The 16,702-nt window shown below is 35.3% G+C and overlaps 1 protein-coding gene across 1 annotated transcript; it reads left to right on the forward strand.

The window, feature by feature from the left end:
- The first annotated feature begins 724 nt into the window (after positions 1-724).
- On the forward strand, positions 725-16,240 carry LOC124834476 (plastidic glucose transporter 4-like). The gene is made up of 14 exons (XM_088111898.1): positions 725-1,009; positions 1,186-1,449; positions 2,664-2,778; positions 2,950-3,017; positions 3,520-3,652; positions 3,735-3,834; positions 3,919-4,031; positions 5,475-5,568; positions 11,333-11,486; positions 12,609-12,755; positions 12,841-12,914; positions 14,486-14,574; positions 14,708-14,822; positions 15,621-16,240. The coding sequence occupies exons 2-14, from the start codon at positions 1,191-1,193 to the stop codon at positions 15,801-15,803; spliced, it is 1,644 nt and encodes a 547-aa protein (XP_087968024.1). The 5' UTR covers positions 725-1,009; positions 1,186-1,190; the 3' UTR covers positions 15,804-16,240.
- Positions 16,241-16,702: the final 462 nt, after the last annotated feature.

The raw sequence follows: 16,702 nt of genomic DNA on the forward strand, positions 1-16,702 counted from the left end.
TATGATGCTTTATATATTTTGATTAACAATTTTAATTTTTTTAATTTAAATAATAATAAAGATTAACAAATTTTACATAAAATAATTAATTTTAGCAAACGACTTGAAAAATAAAAATAAAGGATTAACTCTAGATGTCAATTCAACGTTAAAATAATTCTTTAATAAAACTTCGAAAGAATAATGAGAGTTGAGGGTTTAAGAAGAACGTTTACTACATTAAATTATAGTTTTCGATTGCTCAAAAGTAATATACAACACAATGAAAACTTTGTCTTTTATAATAGTTTATCCTAATTGAAATACATCTAAAAATCCTTAATATAGTTTAAAATTTATATAGTGTTTTAGTACTATTTTATCTTGTCTATAAAGTTATTTTTAATTATTCTGTTTATCTCTTGTTAATATAAGTTCTTATGTGAATGAACATCCTTATTAAATATCATTTAAAGTTATAAAAAAACTAAATATTATGCAGGTTAAGGATACAGTGATATGCTTTGTAATAATTTTTTTTTTATATGTGGGTAATTATTAAAAACTATTCTCAATACAGTTTTTAAAATTCTTAAAAAAATTGTTTGTTTTTTTCAAAACAAAGAATCTTTTTTTATAGGAGATTATAAACATCCGCAAACAATGTTACTTGAACTCGTCTAAAACTAATATTAGTCAGAAATCAAATTCTTTAAATTTTTGTTTAACATAATTATTTAATCAAGATTGGGTCTGACGATGAATCACGTCCTGAAGAGTTGTCGCTTGGGATGAAATTTTTTTCTAATTATTTGTTTTTAGAAAACATAAATAGTTGAAATCTTCACCAGCTTCATCTTAGTGTTTGGTTCCACCCAAGGATTCTTTCTCAAAGTTCCTTTCTTCCATCCTTCAGAAAACACGCAAATCCCGAATAAAAATTGCTTGAACTCTTCGTAGTGAACGTCAACACTCTAAAGTACAGAACTTTCATCACCCTTTTCTTCTTTCTGTGCCACCCTTTTACAAGGTAATCCATCTGTTACTTTATTTTCTTTTACGCTTCCATCTTAGTTCATTTGCATTGGCGGTGGCATTTTTCTTATTCCTCCGCAGCATTTTCATTATATTTTTTGTTCATTTACATATAATTGTTCGAAAATTCTATGTTTTGATTTAATGGGTATTTGATTTTTTTTTTATCAGATACCATGCATTCATCAACTTTTGGTGTTAAAGGAGCTACTTTGGGGGTTCCAAAACGAAGGGCGTTGGTGGATTTTGTGGACTTCAGAAATGGGAGTGTTTTGAGACGTAGCACAGTGTCCATGGCAAAGAATAACACCGATCTTTGCGGGTTGAGACTTGGTTCTGCCACTATGGAAACTAAGCTAATTAGTACCAGTGTTGGTTTTGGTGGCGTTTTTGGGTCGTCCGTTAAGCCCAGATCAGTGAGGGTTATGGCTTCTGGTTTGTATCCAATTGCTGATGGTTTTGATTTGTTTGATTTATTATCTATTGTGAAGCATTTTCGGATTGCGTTTGTCTTGCCTGTGATGTGTATATAATGTACTTGGTTCATGTGGATGGACCAAGTGTTGTTTTGCTTAATGATGCCCTTTTTTGGCTTTCTTGGAAAACCTGGTTTTTTGCATTGCCGCTTTTTTTTTTTTTTTTTTTGAATTGCATTAATGTTTTATTTCTAGCAAGATTATGCTTGTCTATGTGTGTTAGCTATCGATTGTGTTGTTGCTAATGTTTGTTGACTTAGGTAGTTAAGTCTGTTGCTCGATTTCCCCAACATGAAGTCTGCATGATGAATGATATGAATCTCGTGGTTTGTAATCCAGTTCATACATGAATGTTTAATTTGAGCATGAGGGAATTCTAATTATACTGCGGAATTCATCTTTTATAAATGCCTTTTTTTTCTGTTGGCCCTTAATGTTGTCTCTATACTAGGAATGGTATTACTATACTTACGTTTTTGCAGTTTCATATGTGATGATTCCGAAAACAGTTTTTGTAGTGCTAAAAATTGTCTCTAAATATCAAAATCTATGGACAACTTCTGCTATTCTGTCAGGTTACAGTGTAAATCTCACTTGTATTTGTGATTTGAATCACTCAGTATGGTACGGTTCAGCTAGCCAGTGATACATATAATGTGATGAATAGCAGTTGATTTTGGATTGTGCAATATGTGAATGAATCAGTGTGATTCTGTATCATTAGTACAAATTACGTAGTTTTTTACTACTTATTTTCCTTTTTACTTTTGTTTAACCATTTCTCGTACAGAAATGATGGAGCACAACTGAATGACCTACTTGATTATTTTTCTTCTTTCTTTTTGTTCAATATTATTATTTGCTTTTTCCATTGTTCCATTTTTAGGTTTAAGAAACACGCACTCACTTGTGATTTGTCATTTTGTTGTGAGACATATAGTTAAGATGTTTTAATCAATTTCTGGTTTAAACCTGTAACACAAGATATGGCATTTATACAATATATTTCAATTTCTTTTTTCATTGGCTCTTACGATTCTATATAATATTTTGATTCACAATGCAAAAGTTAGCTTGAAAATTCAGATTTGAATGGTAATTTGATAACTTGCTAGCTGTTACATATATTTATATGTTCTTACAGATACTCATAGCAAGTAAATTGAGTTGCAGATGGAAACATTGAGGATGTTGTACCAACTACCCTTCAAAGCAGATCTTCTGGAACTGTGCTACCATATGTTGGTGTTGCTTGCCTTGGAGCCATTTTATTTGGCTACCATCTTGGGTATGTACAACCTCTTCTTCCTATTTGATGTGGGTCGATGGACTATAATGGCTCAAGTCATTTCTTTGTGCTGCTATCTATGTTATAATGGTTTCGGGTATAACTGTGACTATTTTTCATTCAATAATATCTTTGTGTTGGATAACTCTGACAATTTGGTGTTTGATGTAGGGTGGTAAATGGTGCTCTTGAATATCTTGCAAAGGATCTAGGAATAACTGAAAATACTGTTCTACAAGGTTCATGTTTTATATAAGTGTGTGCATCAATATATCTATCTATGAATGTAAATTACTTTGAAATTTTTTTATTGATTTAACAAGTAATGAAAACTTTTTACATGTGAAAATGCAATTTGTTTTATGCACTCATAAAGAGAAGATTTTCAGTATTCATGACTATAGTGTACATGCCAATGGTACTGTTAACATAAGCAGCAAATTAACCAAGCTTTATTGGGAAAAACCTAAGTCTCACATTGATTAGAGATAGTGCAAAATACAACATATAAGTGAGTTCAATCCTCACCTTGCCTTACAAGCTAATTTTTTACAGTCAAGTTAGGCCTAGACCACTTTGTAATAAGTTCTATGAAAGCAGGTTTGAATGAATATTTTATTAAAAGTTCCAGCATATAAGTCCAACTCTGTTACTATTGAGATTTTAGAAGTTCTAACATGACTTGCATATGCCCCATCAATCATTTTCTCTTGATTATCATGAGTGAAAATCCCTGAACAGGCTGGATTGTCAGCACACTTCTCGCTGGTGCCACCGTCGGTTCATTTACTGGCGGATCATTGGCTGACAAATTTGGAAGAACTAGGACTTTTCAATTAGCTGCAATCCCCCTAGCAATTGGAGCATTTCTTAGGTCTGTCAGTTAGTATTTAGGAAAAGTTTTTATCTGTCTATACTTTTGAAATCTGACATTATAAGTTATGACAAATTTACAGTGCTACAGCCCAGAGTGTTCAGCCAATGATCATTGGTCGGTTACTTGCTGGTGTAGGAATTGGTGTTACATCTGCTATAGTACCATTATACATATCTGAGGTGCATTATTAATTATACTTATCTTTGTGATCTTGTCTAAATAAGATAATAAGATATCTATCTACATATCCTTCTTATGGCCAGATTTCACCAACTGAAGTCCGTGGTGCACTAGGTTCTGTTAATCAACTTTTTATATGTATTGGGATTCTTCTGGCACTGGTAGCTGGGTTGCCTTTGGCTGGAAACCCTTTATGGTATTGCCTTGTTTCACCTTACTGCTTTTTTCCTCTTTTAAGTGGGGATAGGGTTATGTTTTCACCTAACTTCTTTCTGAGCTGTTTATTTCTTCCGGTGATTAATATCATATAGAGATGGTAAAATGCTAGAAGGAAGTAAAGATATTTTTTTGGTGGGGAATAAATCAGTGATAGAAGGAAATATGCTAATAGAAGAGAGAAATTTGTTAAGATTTTCTGTCTGTATCTAAATCCCAAGTATTTTCTCAATAAGAATTGAATGTCGGGGATTTTGTTGGAGATAAACATTAGGAGTTATTTTCTAGTAGTTTGATTTCCTTAGTTTAGAATATTCCACTTAGAAAAGATGCAGATCCCAAGTCTGTGTTCTTCTCTGGAGAAATAAACATCTCAAAAAGAGGTTTGCTGAAAACTTACACACCCCATCCCCACTTTTTTAGCCCTAAAACTTGATATTATTAATGCTATCTTGTAGATTTTCTAACTAATTATGTAGATGATTTGATAGGATATTGAGAGTCTAAGAGAGAAGGAGAAAAGGGAATGAGACGGTTAGGAGAGTAAATAGGGTGTAACTGTAATAACAGTTAGTTGGCGGGAAAAGGGAGCTCAGATAAAGGGCTGGGATACTCTTGTAAGAGTCAGTTTTTGTGAATTCATTGTATAGACAGGACACATTTATCCTATGGAGGGGGAATTGCTCCCTTGGAGGCTTTGAGTGTACAGATTGGTGTAAAAATAGTAGAAGTATTCAGTTTTCTATCCTTTATCTCTCTTTATCTCTGGTGTAGCGTGTGTGAGTGAGGAGTTTGGATAGATTTCTTACCAAGAAACCTATCATAATTACATAATTATAGCTGTACAAGATTTTTAACCAACAAATTTGCACCAATAATAACAGATATTCTGTAGTGTACACCAATCGGATATCAAATATTCTGCAATATTTTTCAATCTACACCAACTAATAGCAAATGTTATTCTAATAAATTCCCCTAACAGAAATATGAAGTCTCATCATTAATGGTTATTTGCAAACATGTGGTTTGTGATAAAAGTGCAATTGCAGATTCATAGATATTGAAATCTGGACACTACAATGAAGGATAATAAATTATTCACTTGGTGCACAAAAATTCTATTTAACCCAATTTTAGGGCCTAATTTTTATCAATATTTGAAATTAGACTTGATATTTTCACATTATAGAAGTAATAGCTTGGACCCAATATGTATGGATCACTGGAAAGTAATATTTCTTTCTTTTCGAAAATAATTCTTCCTGGTTAATTTGATAATATTAGTTTTGAGGTTAAATTCATATTTCCATGATGTCTTCATGGTTTACAATATATTTTCTTATTGGGGTATCCAGGTACATTTGCTGGTTAGTTTTCTACTTTGTCTAGCTCATTTGATTTTTTAATTATATTTTATCAGGTGGCGGACAATGTTTGGCATTGCAGTAGTTCCATCTGTTCTGTTAGCACTAGGAATGGCAATTTCTCCAGAAAGTCCACGCTGGCTTTTTCAGGTTTTCCTGGAACTCTACTATCTTTGGTCTGGGAAGATTTAAATTCATGACAGTTAAACTACCGTAAAAAATCCTTTTAGACGCATCAATATTTTTTTATTATGCAAATATTTTTTTTATAAATCTGACTTAATCTTACCAATTAGCTTATAAGTTCTATTTTGTCCACTTCTCGACTGAGACTAATCACCCATGAAGTTTGGATGCTTAATATGACATGAGTATGATACGACACAGATGTGGAGACAACAATTTTTTGAATTATAGGATACTACATTTGGAATATGTTAAAATACAATTATTAGATATTTTATATAGATGCAAAATATTGATACAAAAAATGACATTGATTTTTTATCATCAATTCTATGATTATCGCAATTTACAATAAGGCATTTGTGGTCATAACAAAACAAGGTATAGTTTCTTGATATGTGATAACCAGTCTTGGGTAGCTGCATCAATAGAAATATCTTTAGTAGAACTAAAATCAAGTATTTAGTCCATACACCTACAATCCACAAAGAAAGTTTCTAAATTTGGTTGACGATACCAATTCAAGAAGCTCAAAACCATTATTATGTGAATATATCTCCACTAGTGTCCCACAACCTGGTCTCCTTTTTTCTATACAATAATACCACTCATCCTTTTTAGACGTACGTTGGAAGTAATGTACATAAACCAAATATTCAACTTGTTTTGGATCTATTTTGATTCTCTTCAAAGAACAAATGAAAGAGTATGATAGGATTATGAATGTACATGTTAGGAGGAAGGTTGTTAAAAAATGGTTGTTGTCAAGAGTTTTGGAGGGGGAAGAGACTATCGGTGAAAGTCTATTTATAGTGAGAGGTTGCCCTGTCTACGGGGGAGAATTCTGGTTCTGAAGAGGTGTGAACATGATTATTGCTATCCTGTGTAGGGAGGGAACATTGTCCCTGGAAATATTGTATATTTTTATTAGCACTCACACAGAAAGGGATATCACATTCAAGAAACCTAACATTTGGTCCAACCTACCGGATCAAGAAGAGGAAGGATCATGGAAGGCAAAAGGAATGTGATTGAAAGGTGGGGTAGTGAACATGATAAGTCGATTGTGGAATTGAGAGACAATATTCAAGAAATTAAAGGAATGTTGTGGAAATCCAAGAATCACGAAAGGGGCTCAAAAGGGAGTGAGAATTCTGTGAATGGAGGAAGAAAGGGAAGGAGAGAAGAACAAATTGAAGACTCTAAGGGGGAAAAGGAGGAAATTCAGAAGTATTGGATGAAAAGGGTGGAATTACCCCCTTTGAAGGGGCCGATCCTATGGGGTGGACAGTAAGAATGGAGAAGTTCTTCAAAATTCAGAACATCTCATCAAAAGAAAAACTCTGTTTGTGTTTATCAATATGGAAGGAGGGGCCAACCATCGGTTTAGATTCTAGAGAAAGAAGGCCAAGAATCCTTCTTGGGAGATTATTTGACAGAGGTGCTGATCAAGAGGTTTGGGAAAAAGAAAGGAGTTTTGTCTTTGAAAAACTCTCGAAAGGGACTTCCATCAACATTAGTACTGGCAGAAAAGTGGGAAGCAGGACCTCGGTTGGTTCCAAGATTGGAGGAAATTAGGTAGGGAAAGCTAGGAGTAGAGGAGTACATAATCTCCCATATCCAGAGTACATCAGAAGAAGGGAAGAAAGGAGATGTTTTCATTGTGGGGGAGCTTACAGCCCTGGACATCGGTGACCAGAGAAGAATATGTGGGGTCTTAATCATGGTTGAAGATGAGGAGGCAGGCAAAACAGGAGAAGAGGAAGAGATAGAGTAGAAACATATGGAACTATCATTGTCTTCAGCAGGAGAAGAGGAAGAGATATAGTAGAAACATATGGAACTATCATTGTTTTCAGCAGGGAGACTGACTCAAACCAACTTAATGAAATTACAAGGATGGGTGAACGGGATGATGGTTCTGATCTTAATTGATAGTGGAGCAAGCCACAATTTTATTTCAATAGATTTGGTGGCTGATCTCGATCTTCTAGTGGAAGCAACACCACCATACAATGTCTAGTTTGGAGATGGCCATCATAAGCTCACTAGTGGATATTGTTGCAACATAGTCATACAGGAGCATCATGTGGTGGAGGAAATGTTTTATTTGTTCGAGCATGAAGGAGTAAATTTAATTCTTGGATAACTTGGTTAGCTTCATAGAGGTTCAGGTTAATTGGAAAAGCTTAACTATGAGCTTCAATGAGAAAGGGCAAAAAGTCCAGATTATGGAGATCCAACCTTGACAAAAAAAGTTGTTTCTCCATAAGCTCTATTGAAAGTGTTAGGAAACAAGGTATGAATCCTAACTATCTTCCTCTCTCTCTCAAGTCAAAAGAATAGCACAAGCAATTGAATCAACGTATAGTATTCACATCAAGAAACAAGAATACAATGAGATATCAGGAGCTTAACCTTCTTCACCAGGTACTCAAACCGATCTGCACAAGCCAAGTTTCTAACTGTCTACCGAAAACAATAAAAGAGCTCCTCTTATATAGACATTTGTCCCGCCCCCTTAATCGCTCAACAATTCCTTATTTCTCTATTCTTTTTCTCCTTTCCTATATTCTCTAAGTCCTAACATTACTCCCCCCTTGAAGATCAACCTTGTCCCCAAGGTTGCACTAAAACTGCTCATGTAACGCTATCCTATTCCGCCAGCCGAGAAGGCCGAGAGCTCCATCTGTTTCAGCTCCACTTCTACCCCCTCCTCTTCTACGTCCTCCTCTTCATCCTCAGCCAATAACACTATTCGTAAACTCTTCTCAGGGCATTGGTGCCCTGGCCTGAAAGGTCCCCCACATCTGTAACACCTCCCTTCTTCTCTTCGCTTCAGAAATTCTGGGTAGGGAAGGTTCCGCGAGTTTCTTCCTCTGTCATCACTTCCCCTAGGATTTCCTTCTCTCGTCGCACTACCCGTCGTGCTGTCTCTCCTCACCGATCCGACGCTCTCAGTTGCGACAGTCCTCCCCGGGTTACTCCTCGCCGCTTCGGTTCTCGCCACCACTGCTCCGCCGTTGGTGGATCGCCCCATAAAGGCGGGTTCTTGGCCCCAGACCACCCCAGCAAACCCAGGCCACGAAGCGCCTCCTCCACGTTGCGCGCGATCCTCATCGCCGTCATCAGATCACGTGGGTCATGGGACCTCATTTGACACCTCAACTCCTCGTGCAGTCCCGCCAAAAAATAACCCAGAACTGGTTATCGGAAAACTCCTTCGTCTGTCCGGCTAACGCTTCAAACTCCCTCACGTACTTCTCTACAGTGGACGTTTGTTTGATCGTCGCCATTCTTTCAAAAATTCCGCCTCGGTGACGACTCTCAAAATGGATCAACAACGCCTCCTTGAGGCCCTCCCAGGTTCGGTTACTTGCCTTATCTTTCCAAAACTTGAACCAATATTCGGCGCTTCCCTCCATGCTAATATGCGCCAGTTCAATCTTCTCCTCCTCTGCTACCTTTTGAATTTCGAAAAATTTCTCCGCCCTGCTGATCCAATTCAAGGGGTCGGGTCCCTCGAAAATGGGTAATTCCACCCTTCGTCTCCAATTAGGTAAATTCCCCGATCGCTCCCCCTCACCATCTCTATCCCCATTATCCACGCGCTGGTTTCCACCATTATTGTTTACATACCCTTGACTCCCATTGGAACCTTCCTCTGTTTGCTTGTTGTGCACCCCCATCAACCTTATCAGTTCTTGGATGTCCTTGTGCATTGCTATCGATTCTTGACGATTCGCTGTGGTCTCCGCCTTCAATCCGTCTACGACCATCTCAATGTGCTCCAATCGTCCCTCGACTACGTTCATTCTTCCTTCCATCGTTTTCATTCTCACCGTACAGTTATCCGGCAACTTCTTAGTCCAGCAGCTTCTTGATCCGACAACTTCTCGATCCGGCAGTCCCCTCCCAAGCGGATCCGACACTTCTCTCCAAATGGGATCCGGCAGGTCGGACCACTTTGTTAGGAAACAAGGTATGAATCCTAACTATCTTTCTCTCTCTCTCAAGTCAAAAGAATAGCACAAGCAATTGAATCAACGTATAGTATGGTATTCACATCAAGAAACAAGAATACAATGAGATATCAGGAGCTTAACCTCCTTCACCAGGTACTCAAACCGGTTTGCACAAGCCAAGTTTCTAAGTGTCTACCGAAAACAATAAAAGAGCTCCTCTTATATAGACATTTGTCCCGCCCCCTTATTCGCTTAGCAATTCCTTATTTCTCTATTCTTTTTCTCCTTTCCTATACTCTCTAAGTCCTAACAAAAAGAATCCGAGATAGAAGCTGTCGCATTAATATGGGATTTGGGAAGAACAGAGTTGGAAAAAAGGGAAGGTTTGGAGGAGAAATTAACTCCAGAACAGTAGGCAGAGTGGAGAGGTGTTTCGGACCAGTAATAGGATGGCCAAATAGAGGTGTTAAATAGAACCTTGGAGACTTACCTTGGAGGTTTAGTCCTCCCATATTGTTTTTCTTTTTTGTTTCTTTTTTAATAATAATTTATCCATCATGACAGCAAGTGATTGTTGAGCTTTGGGATGCCAACCTAATTGATATATCAGTTTATAGTTATGCTTTCAAATGGGTAGCCTTTAGAGAAAAAAAATTGATTAGAAATTGGAAATCTAGAACTGAATTAAATTGTTGAATCTGAAAATGCTCCAAATGTAGAAGAAAGCTTGTTAAGAAAGATAGAAAATGGAGAGAAACACGTAATTCTAAAAGGCAAAATTTAAATTGAAAACTAGATGAACTGACTAAAGAGTCTCCCTCTAAAGTGACTGTACGGACACCTATATATTGTGTTCAATGCTATAAAATTCATACAAGGTCCATGGAGAAAGTCCACTCAAGTTTTTCCAGATCTGCATAAATTCACTCAGCGAAATGTAATTAGTTGAGGGGATTGGTCGTTAGAGTTAGATCTATCATTGCGTTGGGAAAATGGCAGTTAAAACAGTTATTTGCAACTTTGTTGATCTCAGCTGAGGGGATTCTTCTTGTTTTGAAAGCTCTTTGCCTAGGTTTATGTCTTCATCAACCTATTCGAAGAAGGTTAGTCAATATAAAAGTATATATAATTATGGTCATTTCTGACTAATCCCTCCTCTTTTATGATTCATTTACCAAAACTAGGCTAAAATTGTGCACTAAAAAAGTGGTAGACAATCCAATTAACCATGCTAAAAGTGTGCATAAAATGCATTCATCAAGTATCCAGGCCAATTCTTAGAAAAAAATTAAAAATATTGGATACTTCAAATACTTATTCGGAAGCCTTCTACAAGTATCCAAGAAGTATGTTCTAAAAAAAATGTTAAAAAAGTATATATACTTTTCCATTTTTGAAGTATTCAGACTCCAAACCTAAAACACCTTCTGGGGGCTGCAATATAGGTAATCTCCAAAGAGGACATAATTACCACAAGCTAGGACTGATTGCAATTAAGGAAGATTCACTTTCCAACATAATCCTACTAATCATACATATTGTATATAAAGGATGTGCCTTATATGTATGTTAAGATAAGGCTTGAAAACACTACCAGTTTCCTTAATGCTTAAACTGAATTAAAACTTAACTGTTGTGAACTAATATTTTGGTATAGAAGCCAACATAATACATACATGGATGACTAATATGTATTTGTCTAGAGTTTAATGCAGTAATTTTATTGTAGGTTTTCTGAGAAAATTCCGTGTATTATTTTACAGCAAGGAAAACTCGCAGAAGCTGAAAAGGCTATTAAAACACTTTATGGAAAAGAAAGAGTTGCTACAGTTATGCTTGACTTATCAACAGCTAGTCAAGGTTCATCTGAACCTGAAGCTGGGTGGTTTGATCTGTTTAGTAGCCGATATTGGAAAGGTATCCTAAAATTGAGTTCCAATTGATTCTAGTTTTGATTACACTTGACCAAAACTGATAATTCTGACCTACATATCTCGAGCGCCATTTCGTAGAATTGTTTTTTCTTTAAACTTGTTGGTTTAAAGGAAGTTCAATGTAAAAACCACATTGATTGTAATAATTTTATCCAGCATGATGCTTCGTGCAAATCCATTATCTTGTTTCAATGTAAACCACATTGATCAGACCTGATAACCCTTAGACTTCCCTTTGATGTTTTATTTCCTTGAGGCCCTTCTTATATTTGTATGAAGAATTATTATTTAATCTGATATATTTGTGTGAAGAATTATTATTTAATGATAATACTATTTATAGAAGATATGATTTGATCTTTAGTGTTTAGAGAAACATGTACAACTGATAATACCTCTTTATTCTTAATTGTTAGCCATTATTAGGTTTCCCTATATTGACGTTTCTTTCCTTAATTACAAGGGTATCTAGTCTCTGTTGATGTTACATTCTTTAAGACTACTCCTTTCTTTTTTCCACCATTAAATATGCCCCTGTTAGGCATGTAAATAATGAGGAAGAGTGGAATAGGCATTATAGAAGAAAATGATAAGATATGGAAGGTTTACTATAGAAGGAGAAATAAAAGGAAGTGGTGGAAAAAGTTATTATAGAAGAGAAGAATAAAGGAAGCGGTGAATAAAGGAAGTAGTAGAAAGGTAAGTGGATGTAATGCTGTCAGTTGGGAGTTGGTTTATATAATTAGACCAATCAGTTCCTTGGAGGGGAGATTATTTTGTATTGACAGTCTTTTGACTATGTGACAGGGAATTACGTCTAAGATAGGGGGTTGAGTGTTAGATAACTTCTATGTCTAGTTCTCTGTCCTAGTAGTCTAGGACCGTGCTTTTGATGTTTCACATCAACCTTGAAATATATAAATAGAGAACCATGAGAGGGGTTCTTCAAGCCCTCTAGAAACATATTTCTCTGATTTAATCTCACATAAAGGATTCACAAATATGATTGAACATACAATTCAGAACATGGTTTATGTTTTAATTTCACTGGCCAACTAACTTTTTAGTCTACTATATGCATTCCTTAAAATGTGCCTTGTTGCAGTTGTCAGTGTTGGGGCAGCGCTTTTTTTGTTCCAGCAATTGGCTGGAATAAATGCCGTAGTGTATTATTCAACTTCTGTTTTCCGTAGTGCCGGAATTGCGTCTGATGTTGCAGCGAGTGCCTTGGTTGGTGCATCAAATGTTTTTGGTTAGTATTATTTAATCATAAAATTCAAATTGTACTTGTTGCTCAAGCAAATTATGGATCCTGATTTATGTTTTATTTGTTGCAGGAACTGCTATCGCTTCCTCCTTAATGGACAAACAAGGAAGGAAAAGTCTCCTTATCATAAGCTTTAGTGGGATGGTAATAATTACTTTTATCGCACATCTGTTTTGGACACAAAGCTAAAAACTGTTAGATATTACATGATACATTCGTGATATGCTTGAAACATCACAAGTAAAATTGTCAAATGTTATTTTTTGAGGGTCTAACGCCTTACTTAGCTAAACATGTTCAGAGCGAAGGAAGTATATCTTCCATTAGTACAGTGACATAATGCAAGGTTGGTTTTTGTGTTCAACTTTTCACGTCAAATATATTTTGGGCATATGAACATGTTAATAAGTTAGAAACTATCTCCTGTTAGCCTTCAACACTATTTGAAGAACAGCAAAAGATAAAAATGATTTATTGATTAGAAATGAAAATGTACAAAAGATAGTGAGCCTCTGTACAGTTAGTATATGTGTATAAAAGCAGAGTATCGTACTGTTATCAGTACATGTTATGCTATAAATGCTTCTTCGGAGAAACAAATGTATTGATCCCACTCTAGTATGTCGATTTCCTTTAGTGTGTATGACTAGTCTCTTCCTCGTCCTCCACAAAATTTCTTAATTGTACCTTTAGCTTTTATTGATCTGTGTGGTGATTGATTGCAATTTGTAAATATCATTTCAACCCAAGTTGGTCAGTGGTAAGTATGTCATGACGATTCTATTGGGTTTATTACTTACAAGGAGTTAGGGGATTACAATGCCAAACACATTGGTGCTTTGTACGCCTAGTTTTAATAGGCAATGAAATCTTGAGAAGTTGATTAAGGGGTTAAACTTTATTCTTTCAATTTCTCTCACTCCCCCTTTCTCATGGATGCTTATAGTTTCTATTCTTGAAGGAAGAGAAGGCAGTTTTCAAGCATTGTGATATTTAATTTCATTTCATGCCTACATGTTAGAAGCATAATTAGGTTAGTAGTATTCGGATACAAACAAAGTCACACAAAATAAAACAAGAGATGAATATGGGTTTATATACACATAAGATATCTCTTTTGGTGAGAGGTCTTTTGGAGTGGTACCAAAAGCAAATCCGTGAGGGCTTGACCCAAAACGGACAATATCTTACCAATGTGAAAACCTATGTGTGTCGAACCTCCCTACAATTGGTATCAGAGCCGATGGTTAAGGTCTGGTGACCTGACTCAAACGAGTATGTTCCTCCACAGTAAGGTGAAGCCTAGGCAAGTGGCTACCTCCCTTGGTTAGAGGTCTTTTGGAGTGGTACCAAAAGCAAATCTGTGAGGGTTTGACCCAAATTGGACAATATCTTACCAATGTGGAGACTTATGTGTGTCGAACCTCCCTACAAGAACCTCCCTACAAGTAGGTCTCGGTCTATTCTTCCCTTCTTTGCTGCTTAAACGGACATATCTAACTCAACCTTTCTATAATTCAAACTGTTTTAAGGCCCTGTCCTTCTGTATAAGATGATGTCCTTGTGACTTTAAGTTTCTGTTTGATATCTTCATCCTAATGAGTTAGTTCAATTTCTGATGTTTTATAACTTATTTGACTTACCGTGAGCCGTGTACTAAATTATCCTGCATTTTTCATTCATTTAATTGACAGTTTTTTTAATGTCTGTCCCAGGCTGCTTCTATGTTGCTTCTTTCTCTGTCTTTTACTTGGAAGGTTCTTGTACCATACTCTGGCACCCTTGCTGTTCTTGGGACTGTTCTGTAAGTCATTTAATTTTTTAAACGATAGTGATTCCAGTCACTGAAAGACTTAAAACTTCAATGAACTTGTAGGCTCTTCTATTAATTAAGGTTTTCATATCTGATGACTCTATGATCTATGAATCTTAACCAGCTATGTCCTATCCTTCTCTCTTGGTGCTGGACCTGTGCCTGCCCTTCTTCTACCGGAGATATTTGCTTCCAGAATTAGAGCAAAAGCAGTTTCGTTGTCATTAGGCACACATTGGGTGGGTAACTTCACTGTGGATTCTAGTATTTTAACTGTGGTTAATGCCTTTATCTTGCCATGAATTTTTGAAATTATGCTAAGGTAACGATCTAAAATTTATGTAGTGTGTAAATGTAGCTGCTTGTGGTCTAACCAAACATGAAAATAAACATATAAAACACTCTCTTGTCTTTCAAATGATTTTCAGAATGCAATGGTTAAAGAATCATTCCTTAGAAAATAACTTCCCTTATCCAATATTTTACTTCAAGTTCCTTGAATCTTTCTCAGTAAATGATATTTATCTAGTTATGATTTATGCTGGCATTATATACTTAGGCTTTGGTTGGACTGACATATCTGGAAGCACTTAAAGGAGAGAAAAATAGGAAAATGTTTTTTTGACACCACTTACAACTTTGACAACCCACTCTTAGGGGTATTTTGGTCATTAAAAAATTTAACTTTTGTATTTGTAAGGAAAGAGAGATATTGAAGGGTAAAATAGTGGATGTAAGGTGTGTGTAAAGATTTGATTGATGTCAAAATAATAGTACCCAGAAAAATAAGAAGAAAAAATAAAATAAGTTTCTTCATAAGCTAAAATTATCAGATTCCCTAAAGTTAAAAAATAAAACTTTAGAAAAACTATTAGAGAATTTATAAAGAAATTCACTTCATATTTTACTTGCTTTTTTTCTTCTTCTTCTAGAAGTGCTTATGAAGAAGCTTGTCTAATAATTTATTGCAATACTGGTTTTATTAGTTTCCTAAATAGTAATTTGACAATGAGACTGAATATATTTGGTCTTAACAGATCTCCAACTTTGTGATCGGCCTCTACTTCTTGAGTGTTGTAAACAAGTTTGGTATCAGCTCCGTTTACTTGGGTTTCTCTGCTGTCTGTGTTCTTGCTGTTTTATACATAACTGGTAATGTTGTGGAAACAAAGGGTCGATCATTGGAGGAAATAGAACGAGCTCTCAGTTCTTCTGCATGAAAATCTCCCAAAAAATGCACGTGTTCATGACTCCTTTGATGCTCACAGAATTGCTTCATACTCTTGCCAAGAATTCCTCTGAATTTTCTAGCAAGAGTGATGGTAACTGGGATGACTAGTTTATTGCAGCCAAATTTTGCTCATGTGCAAATATTGGACCAAAATTCTGTGAGCTTTGGTTAAGCTTCTGTATTCAGTACTATCTTTTCGAACTTACAGTTTTTGTCACCATGTATGATAGATAAGACAAGAACATGTCAGATTGAATAAAATGGACATCCTCTCTTTCAAATGGAGAGTGATAATTTTCAGGATCTTCTTCTGATATAGCAAGCAAGTAATATTGCCATTAATTGGTATACTTTTAAGGACATTTCCAATCGGATTTTTTTTCCATGTTTTCCTTTTATATGGAACAATGTTTTAGTGAGTTTCAACCTGCTTTCTTAAGATTGACAGCTGTTTTGTTTAAGTAGATTTTCAATTTTAAAGTAAATTTACAAGATCGAAAGTTTAAAGGATTTATGTTCAAGTATTATTTTTATTGTAAGGAAGTCGTGAAATTTGTATTAGAGGTGCTCTAAGATTTTATATTTTTTAGGAATAAATAATGAAAAAATTAGACTCACATTCTTTACTTGCTTTTTGGATTTTATTCAATACTCTTTACCTTTTAGGATAAAAAAAAAATCCCTTGCTTTACTAACAGTTCATCAATTTCTCTTATAGATTACATTTGTTCTATTTAATTGTTTAAAATATATGAGTACATTTATCCTCATTATATATATATATATATATATATATATATATATATATATATATATATATATATATATATATATATATAAAGGGAAAAGTATCACTGAACTCTAGACATTCTAATAATTTGGCACTTA

Source organism: Vigna umbellata, chromosome 4 (assembly GCF_029865625.1).
Source record: "Vigna umbellata cultivar VRB3 chromosome 4, Vumbellata_1.0, whole genome shotgun sequence".
In the NCBI taxonomy this organism is placed as follows: Eukaryota; Viridiplantae; Streptophyta; class Magnoliopsida; order Fabales; family Fabaceae; genus Vigna; species Vigna umbellata.